Below are 10,329 nucleotides of genomic sequence, written 5' to 3'. Positions count from 1 at the left end.
GACTGTGGTGAACCGTCACCAGGAGGCGCACAGGCGGGCGAAAAGGAAGAGAGAGAGCAGACGACGGCCGAGGATTCATTCACGTGCAAAAGGAGAAAAAGTCAAGTGTGTGTAATTTTCGTGAGTGTCTTTTGGTCAAGAAATAAAACCTGGAAATTCTGCCTCTTCAACCCGTGTCGGTTATTATTCATCATCGCTATTGTCCAAGCAAACGGCGTATTTTACATGGTGCCGAAACCCGATTACGAATAATTCAGGAAGCCTATCGAAGTCTGTCGAAGGCGTGTGGCGGCCATTTTTTTTTCTGTGCAGCCAACATGTAAGTTTTTCTTTAACATCTCGACAATTTAAACGGACTCGAACGAACTCGAACATATTCTCTCTCGAACAAAGCAAAACACGACGAACATCGAACCCCTACGTTTCGAACTAATTCGATCTCAGTTTTTCGCACAATATCGTTGTCACCGAGCATGCTTTACGCCTTGATCGAAACTTCCATCCCAATCTTTGTCTCGTGAAATTGATTTTCCAGTTGTTCTATGCTATAACCTCCAACAAGAATGAAAGTCAATAATCAATTTTTTGCGTTTACAGATTTCTCGAACTGACCACTCATTATCGAACTTGTATACCCGTAATCTTTGTCCCGAACAACTTAAGTATTTATTTAACACTGTTTCAATAATTTAGACCATATAGACTAATTGTACTTTGCTTATCATAGACTTAGTGGCCTGGTCAGCTATTAGTCTTGTCGCCAGTGTCGCCACCTATTCGAAACCTTTGACGAACTACAAACGAAGAAAACCGTGTTGTAAAAATCCGTGCAGCATCGATCTCGAACTGCACTGCTTACAGTGTCTCGTAGGTTTAATTAAAACTTTACGTTCCCATTACCCTAATAACAAGTCGCTTTCGTTACAGACGCCACAAATAAAGGACCAAGTTAAATCAGAACTCTACCACCGAACAACTTTCTGATCATTCCCAATAATATTGTTTCCCTATTCGAACTCTTTGGGTATTTATTACCATAATTCATTAATTCGAACATCCACTCAACTATTCTCCTTCGTACAGGTTTAGACATTTGATTCGGTTGCAAACCTTTCACGCTTATCTCGTACCCACAATCGAACCATCGAGCAAGCTTACGGCCTAATCGAAGCATGGCTGACGAAGACGTTGTCGACCCGCCCGTCCTATTCGGCATGCGAACAAATGCCAAGCGTAGACACACGAACCTTCTGCGGCAAGCAAGAGAGTTGATGAACATCAACGCCACGCGGGAAGAATTCGAAGCCTTCATGCCAACTCTCGAACTGGCGCACGCTAATCTCGTTCACATCCACGAACGATACGTGGCCGCCGCACAACTTGACGATGATGAACAGCACGCAGCAGCCACCTACTTAGAAGGGATCAACAATCTGCAAACCGCGTGTGTTCAAGCAGTCGCTGCCGCCTTACGAAGAACAGCCCCTCGTCGCGCGTGGAACATTTCCGACACCGTGGTCCGTGAACCCAACCAGAATGTGCCAATTCCTCAACCTGAGCATCAGCAACTAAACGCTGTGAACAACGTCGAACAAGAACCGCAACAGCCAAACAACCCGCCACAGCCGGGCCAAGACGATCAATCGAACGACACGCAGCACGACAACTTAAGTCCCGTAGATTTCGACTTTCACTCAGCAGCTAAGAAACGCAAGATCGATCTTGAATTTCGGTTGAAGCAAGCAAAAATTAAACAAGATCGCGAACTCAAAGATCTAGAGCTCAAGAACGCGCGCGAACGAGAAGACCTGGAGCTTGAAATTCAGTACGAAAATCACTTGATCGAGAGCTGTGGTGGTGCAATTGGATCACCGCAATTTGCGTCCACGCCCAAGTTACCAAGCAACGTGCCGATGAATGATTTGGCTAACATTCCGCTGCTGCCAGCTACCGTTAACTCGACTCCACCGACGCAACCTAATTTTGCCCCGTCGCATCATTGGCCGAAACTAGACGTGGCAAAGTTCAATGGAGACCCCCGTACATGGCTGAAATACGCCCACGGAATAAAAGCAACGATCCGAGACGTAAATATGCCCGAATCGCTGAAACTTCTGGGGCTTCAAGAAAGTTTGAAAGAAGACATCCAACGTCGTGTCGCTCATATTTTCACGGGTGCGTACACTTTTCAATCGGCATGGGCCGAGCTAGAAAAAAAATATGGAAGCCAGCACCTTATCATCCAAGCCCACGATCAACATATGCAGCAGCTCCCGTCATTCAGGAACGGCGACTTTAACGCACTCTTTAATTTGGCCGCTGCGGTACGCGACGCCGTGTCAAGCGTAGACGAAAGCCATGTCATGATGTTCAACACCGTCGCCAACTTACTTCATACCAAATTGCCGATCAACTTGCAAACAGACTGGGGAAAATATGCTTATGGTTTAGACAGAATGGCCACCTTAAAAGATTTCGACAAATGGATCGATCGCGTGCTCAGCGCAGAAGAACTTCGTGGCGGAAAGCTGTCGTCATCCAACCCAACGAACGCTGTCAAAAACCCAATTCAGCCATCAAATAGCAACCGACAGTTGGGCAGCTACACACCCGGAAGCAGCAACTACAATAGCCGCGGACCGACCGTCCTCGCATCAAACATTACCACCCTTTCTGACTGCCCAGCCTGCAAAGAAAGTCCGGCCCACAGGTTAGAGATGTGCAACGTGTTTAAACGAATGTTGGTGAATGCCCGCGCATCACTGTGTGCCACCAACAACCACTGCTTCAAATGTCTCGTCCGCGGCCACTATGGACGGAAATGCGACTCAACCGAGTCGAAATGCAAGGAGTGCCAGGGCCCTCATCATTCGCTACTTCACGGAGCCGAACGACAGTTTCCCGCCTCATCGCGAAATCAAGGTAAAAACCCCGCTGTATTAATGGTTAGAGCCCCAACAGCCAATATCCGCCCAGTCCTATTAGCTATTGTCAAGCTCATAGTGGAAGTGAACAATTCGGCGCAAACAACCTTTGCCATTCTCGACCAAGGCAGCGAAGCTACTCTCATATCGCGAAAGCTAGCGGATTCGTTAAAATTGAAAGGTCCTTCGGCCAGCATTTGCTTCGGCTCGTTTAACAACTCAGTGTTAATGGATTCGAACATCGTAGCTTTTAAACTCAAATCGATCGACGGATCGCAAGCGTTCGACGTTCGCGAAGCGTTTGTTGTCCCCAGCATAAATCTTTCGCAACGCAAAATTAACTGGCCTGGCATCAAGAAACGATGGGAACATTTGGCCGACATCGACTTACCTGCAATAGACTCTTCCGAAGTAGAAATTCTTGTGGGAATGGACATGTTACCAGCTCTTCGAACGCTAAACACTGCTGCCCCAAATGATGGTGAAACCGGCCCTACCGCTTTGCAAACGTGTTTCGGCTGGGCTGTAGTGGGAAAAATACCGTTGTGTCTAGTTGCCGGACCGAGCAACAAAAGCAGCGTGAACTTAGGTTTCGTCCGACGTGAACCCTTTCTATCAGAAGTAGTTAACCGTTTCCATTCAACTGAAACCTTCGGCGTCGTATCGAAAACCGCGAAAACAACTCCAGCGTCCAACGAAGATGAGCAGATGTTGAGCATCTTACAGCGATCGATAAAATTTATTGGATGTGGTTACCAAATAGAACTTCCGCTCCGCCAAGACAGACCGGTCATACCAAACAACAGAGGACAAGCAATTTCCCGTTTCTGTGGCCTCGAGCGCCGAATGTTAGAGCCAAATATGCGCGAAACCGCCGCAAAATACGTAACCATTGTCGAGAATCTTATATCGTCAGGAACCGTGGTCGCTGTCAACTGGTCGGACATAAACAAGCCGGAAGGTATGGTTTGGTACCTACCTCACTTCTACGTCGTTAACCCGAACAAGCCAGAAAAAATTCGAGTTGTCTTCGACTGCGCTGCGCTTTACAGAGGTGTGTCGCTCAACCATTTTCTTTTGCGTGGCCCGCCGTTCATCCCATCGCTAGTCGGCATCCTCCTCCGCACTCGTCAGTTTCTCGTCGCACTCACCGCTGACATCACTGCGTTTTACCACAGAGTTGGTGTGGCCGAAAAACATCAGTCCTTACAACGATTTGTCTACCGCGAATTCGGCAGTAACGCACCGATCAAAACCTACCAATTCGCAACTCTATTTTTTGGAGCTGTTTGTTCCTCCTCTGCCGCGATATTTACTTTACAGCATGCAGTCAACGCAAACGTACAATTTCCGCAAGTCGCCGATAAATTAAAAGACAATTTTTATTCCGACAATTTGAGCGACTCATTCGAAACTACCGACGAAGCAATAAAATTCGCGAAACAAGTAACGCAGTCTCTCGCGTCCGCCGGTTTTAGTCTGACAAGCTTTGCGTCGTCATCCCGGCAAGTCTTGGCAACCATCCCAGAAAATCAACGAACGTCGCACACCGTTGATTTGAATAAAGACGCGCTTCCAGTGGAATATCTTCTCGGTATGGTGTGGGATCTTAACTCGGACTCTTATGGCATCAGGATGAAATCAATGCCAACGGTTACTACAAAACGAGAATTATTGTCCGCAATTTCTCTCACGTTCGACCCTCTCGGCATTTGTCTTCCGGCCATCACTGGCGCTAAACTGTTATTTCAGCAGACACAAAAGCTAGCAAAAGCTAAACCGGATGTTCGTGGGTGGGACCAGCCTTTGCCAATCGAAATTTTGTCAAAGTGGAAGCAATGGACCTCCAGCCTGGAAAAATTGCGCCTTGTTTCTGTAAAACGATGCTTCCGACCCGCCGACTTTCCCCTCGCAGGCTCCGATTTTGTGTTGGTCATTTTCGCCGATGCTTCGCCCGTCGCCTTCGGAGCGGTCGCTTACCTGCGCGTACGATTCGGTGATAAAATTCATGTCAGCTTCGTCATGGCCAAAGGTCGCCTGGCGGGGCTCAAGCCGACTACCATTCCCCGACTGGAGTTGAAAGCGGCAGTATTGGCCGTCAACCTGTCGTTGATCGTGAAACAGGAGCTTCGACTTTCATTTTCCTCAGTTGAGTTTCATACGGACTCACAAATTGTTTTGTATCAGCTTCGTGCCTCTCACCCCGGTCGCCCGTCATTTGTAACCAAACGCACAAATGAGATTCTACAGCACTCGACGGTTGATCAATGGCACTACATTCGCAGCAACGACAATCCCGCCGACGATTGTACCAGAGGAATCGTTCCGAAAGACTTTGGGCCAGATTGCCGCTGGATTCGAGGACCAGATATTCTTTTCAACGTGTCCTACACTCCGCCGCCATTCGATCAGCAAAGCATTAAGACTAAAGAAAACGAAGAAATACAGGCGGTCAATGTGCAACAGCTGCACGTTGCTATAAGTTCTTGCCACCCGTTGTCATCCGCTTTGTCTAAACTCATCAGCCGAAGCATTCAACTTAACACTCTGAAACGAGAAGCTGCTCTGCTGCTACGCGGTGACTCCACGTCGAAAGATGATCTGAATTCCGACGAGATCGCTGAAGCCTTCCGCATCTGTCTGCTAGTGTCTCAGCATGACGCATTCTCACGGGAACGTACAGCTCTTCAGAAAGGAAAAACGATCCCCCGCGACTCCGTCTTGAGGCGGGTCGGGCCATACCTCGACCCAGACGACGGCCTGTTGAAAGTCGATGGAAGATTGGGCCACGCAATGCTGCCGGCACATACCTGTAACCCAATTATAATTGCTCCGGATCATCCGCTTACAAGGCTTATCATCAGCGACCGTCATCTACAATTGCTCCATTCTGGTGTGGAACATACGTTGAGTGTTGTTCGTGAGCAGTTTTACCTCCCACAAGGACGCAGGGCCATCCGGCGTACACTTGCACAGTGTACCAAGTGTAAGATGCTGCGTGCTATGCCTCAGGCACCACGAATGGCTAGCTTGCCAAAGGAACGTCTTGTGCCCTTCTTGCGCGTATTCACGAATGTGGGACTCGACTGCTTCGGGCCCTTTCAAGTTGTGATTGGAAGACGATCAGTGAAACGGTGGGGACTACTGATAACGTGCCTTTCCACCCGAGCCGTACATTTAGAAGTGTTGGACACGATGGACGCCGATTCGTTCATCATGGCGTTGCGGCGATTCATCTCCTTGCGTGGTCACCCCAAGGTAATTTATAGTGACAATGGCACCAACATCACGGCCGGAGAAAAGGAACTCAGGCTTGGGATTGAAAACCTCAACTCGACGCGAGTGGCAGCAGAATTTATTGACCGCGGGATCACTTGGAAGTTCTCCCCACCGTCTGCGCCGCATTTTGGTGGTATTTGGGAGCGTTTGATTGGCTCTAGCAAGAGAGCCATGCGCGCCGTGTTAGAAAGCCGCTCAGTAACCGACGAAGTCCTGCGCACGGTTTTTGCAGAAGTGGCCTCACTTCTAAATTCACGGCCTTTGACCAACGTCCAAACTGATCCGTCAGAACCGGAGCCGCTCACTCCCTATCACTTTATTCTCGGCAGCCCCCATCCTCACCGAGCGCCTGATACCGAAGAGGCATTTGATGGCCTCACGCGGCGGAAATGGAAGCAGGCCCAGTTCATTGTGGACCAGTACTGGAGACGCTGGATGAAGGAATACCTCCCGACTCTCATCGAGCGGAAAAAGTGGGAAAAAACAGTCCGTCCGATCAGAGTTGGCGATGTCGTCATGATTATGGATGAAAATAGTAGAAGAGGCGATTGGCTGATAGGGAGCGTTACTAAAGTGTTGCCCGGCAGTGACGGAGTTGTCCGTGCGGCAACCGTGAAGACTGAGCGTTCCGAACTAACCCGGCCGGTTGTCAAACTTTGTTTCATTTCAGGTTCTCGCGTTTCGTTCGAGTGATTCCGTCTTTGGCCGGCCCGGACTGTGGTGAACCGTCACCAGGAGGCGCACAGGCGGGCGAAAAGGAAGAGAGAGAGCAGACGACGGCCGAGGATTCATTCACGTGCAAAAGGAGAAAAGTCAAGTGTGTGTAATTTTCGTGAGTGTCTTTTGGTCAAGAAATAAAACCTGGAAATTCTGCCTCTTCAACCCGTGTCGGTTATTATTCATCATCGCTATTGTCCAAGCAAACGGCGTATTTTACAGTGACTCAGTAATTAAAAGAGAAAGTAAATATAAGCAGGGTATCTGGGTTGTTGGTGGTGATGATTCACCAGTTAAGTCCGGTTCCATCATTAAATTGTTCATTCGAAACCAAGAAAACACTATCTTTACTTGATGATGATGTTATAATAATAAGTGATATGTATTATAAACTTTTCATGCATATTTGAGAACGGTCTAACATTTTGTCCAACACTTTTCTTTTTAGAGACCGTTATGATCCCTTCAAGATCCAGCATTATAGTAGTTGATTCTTCAGAGGGTAACATTTTTAACGATGAGTTCATGAATTTGGTATGAATGTTTGCAATTTTCTTTTTAGAGACCGATGCGATGCCTTCAAGAAACTACATGTTAATTGTTGCTACTTCAGAGGGTAAGAATTTCCACAATGTGTACTTGAATGTGATGTATTAAGGATTTCACTTTTCTTTTCAGAGACCAATTTGATCCCTTCAAGATCCAATATGTCTACTTCAGAGGGTAAGAATTTCTACGATATGTTCTTGAACGTGATAGCTGAATGTATTCCTTTTTCTTTTCAGAGACCGATGTGATGCCTTCAAGACCCAACATGATAGTTGTTCCTACTTCAGAGGGTAAGATTTTATACAATGGGTTCATGAATGTGATCTGAATGTTTCCACTTTTCTTTTCAGATACCGAAGGTATGCCTTCAACATCCAACATGTAGTTGTTGATAATTCAGAGGGTAAGAATTTCTATTATGTGTTCTTGAATGTTGTCTGAATGTTTGCAATTTTCTTTTTCGAGACCGATGTGATGCCTTCAAGAACCAACATGTTAGTTGTTGCTACTTCAGAGGGTAAGATTTTATGCAATGGGTTTATGAATGTGGTCTGAATGTTTCCAATTTTCTTTTCAGAGACCGATGTGATGCCTTCAAGATCCAACATGTTACTTTTTGCTACTTCAGAGGGTAATAATTTCTACGATGTGTTCTTGAGTGTGATATATGAATGTTTTCACTTTTCTTTTTAGAGACCGATGTGAGCTTCCAAGATATCTTGTCTGCATCAGCCAAATATATAATTGAGGCAGCCAAAACCACTGGAAAGAAGAACGTTAACTCTATCTTATCATCTGACATGTTTAAGACAATGACCCCAGGTAAACAAATGCTTATTTGACAATCGCAATTCCCAAACTATAATCATTTTTTTTAACAACTTGGTTCTAGGGCTGCACTTGTACTTCTCCTAAAAAGGGCCACACAACTGAATTGTGTGCCCACTTTCATACCTTCTCTGCCTAGATTGAAAAAAATAAAGATTTCATCCGACAACAAATGATCATCCACCAATTAAATGTTTCATTCTTCATAGAAGTTTAATTCTGATTGTTATTTCAATATTTGTGTCTCTTTGAACATTTTGTTTTGTTGTTCACCCAACCCACCAGCCCCCTGTTGACCAAGAATTATAGTTCTTAGTTTCTTGCTTAATAAAAGATCATTGTTTTAGCTCAATTTTATGCGATTATTTGATAAAATTTATTTAGAGGCTATAAACCAAGCAACCTTAATAACGGGTCGTTTGGTGCTTTTTTCAGGGAAATTTTTGTTCTAATTCCGGGTTTTTTTTCACCGATATTAGGTGTTATCAGTTGATAACCGATCACCGATATTGGTACCCCCAAAGTTATTTTCTGGTGAAAAAAAAAACCTACATGGCAGAGTCACATATAGGTGGAAATTTCTTCGAAAATCGGTGAGTTTTTTTAACAGTGAGAGACTCGCAATTCCGTGATTCTAGAACTAAATCGCCACCTAAAAACTCTCATCATTGCCTACTCCCATCAAAGAGTACACCAAAAAGTCGTGGAATGGAGTCTTAATGGAGCTACAATGGAAATATTAGGTGCCCCGCCACCAACGTCAGATCCGAAAATGCTTTGCCGTTCAAATCTCGATCAAGTCGGCATCAGATATTGATATATAAAGATTTTTTAAGTCTAGGAATGTTTGAATGAAAATTGAAAAATCTTTTATAAGTGTTCACGATCACGAACAGGATCAGGATAATTATTGAGTGGAAGAAAATACATAGACATCAATCAAAGCTTCAAAATGAGTATGTTGAGGCATTGAAAAAATGCCACTTGCAGTCTTCGTCAGTAATCAACAGCTTAATGCTAAAAAAGAGTAACATATAAAAAGAGTACAGTACCTACCGAAAGTCTTTGGAAGCCCGAGAGTACCTTATTCAAAAACCCTGTTTTTGCAGTCCTCTCAGTACTAAAGTTTTTAACCAAATGCTTTCAAATTTGGTATGTACATAACTAGAGGTAGTGAGAACACCTCTGATTTTTTTCAGATTTTTGTTTACATTTCGTGAAAAACTTTTAGCCGGTTCTAAAAGTCTTTGGAAAGCCGAGAGGACCTTATGCAAATTAGGCCACTTTGGCCTTTTCTTGCAGTTGAACAGCTAGGGCTAGAGAAACGCCACTTTAAAAAAAAATCGACCTGCGTTAGCTTTTTTTCATGTCTGATTTTTAATTTTTTTGATTGATATTTTCTTGGTTTCATTTTAAGTTGAAAAACAATTTTTTTCGTTGGCGCGAGAGAAAACAAAGGGATGGGAGCGAAAAAAGGGGAATTCTACTTTTTCGTTTTTCAACTTAAAATGAAACAAAGAAAATGTCAAAAAAACAGCGTTTTTGCATAAGGTCCTCTCGGGCTTCCAAAGACTTTCGGTAGGTACTGTATATCAAACTTTACTATTTGATATTTGAACGCTGGTTAGCGCGTCTTGGGTGCAGCGGGGCTTCGCCATCACCACCTCCAGCCACAGAAAATGGTTTCACGGCTTAATAAGATGGATGAACCAATCAACTAAACCCAACGGTGAAAGATTGAATGTGCAATATAATCACGTAATTTTCAAACCAAACTATTCTCCAATTTTAATTCACTACTCCATGGAGTTTACAAAGAGATTAAAAACAACCGGGAACAACTATTTCAAGAGTAAACTCAAATTACAAATTTAAAAAAAGAGATCGAATGAAATGGGCCATTCAGAAGAACCTAATCGGGACTAAAGGTTTTTGAGCCTACCTAATCATTTATGCCCTAAGAGGCTAAAGGCCTTACAGGAACTTAAATACTTTTGTATATTCATGAGAATGAATATTGCCCTCAGGGATA

The 10,329-nt window shown here is 44.8% G+C and overlaps 1 protein-coding gene across 2 annotated transcripts; it reads left to right on the top strand.

Moving 5' to 3' along the window:
- On the top strand, positions 1–7,142 carry LOC124199751. 2 transcript variants are annotated; one of them, XM_046595685.1, is made up of 5 exons: positions 1–319; positions 598–662; positions 728–867; positions 928–1,024; positions 1,084–7,142. In XM_046595685.1, exon 5 carries the CDS (start codon positions 1,173–1,175, stop codon positions 6,894–6,896), a length of 5,724 nt encoding a protein of 1,907 aa, XP_046451641.1. In that variant the 5' UTR covers positions 1–319; positions 598–662; positions 728–867; positions 928–1,024; positions 1,084–1,172; the 3' UTR covers positions 6,897–7,142. The 2 variants fall into 2 exon arrangements, with proteins under 2 accessions (XP_046451641.1, XP_046451643.1); XM_046595687.1 differs by lacking the exon at positions 1–319 and having other exon boundaries at positions 330–662.
- Positions 7,143–10,329: the final 3,187 nt, after the last annotated feature.

Source organism: Daphnia pulex, chromosome 8 (genome assembly GCF_021134715.1).
Source record: "Daphnia pulex isolate KAP4 chromosome 8, ASM2113471v1".
Classification (NCBI taxonomy): Eukaryota; Metazoa; Arthropoda; class Branchiopoda; order Diplostraca; family Daphniidae; genus Daphnia; species Daphnia pulex.
This window is presented reverse-complemented; position numbering and strand designations above follow the sequence as displayed.

What these genes read in the sequence shown, in the direction of transcription:
- LOC124199751 (XM_046595685.1), top strand. Translation starts at nt 1,173, where the DNA reads ATGGCTGACGAAGACGTTGTCGACCCGCCCGTCCTATTCGGCATGCGA.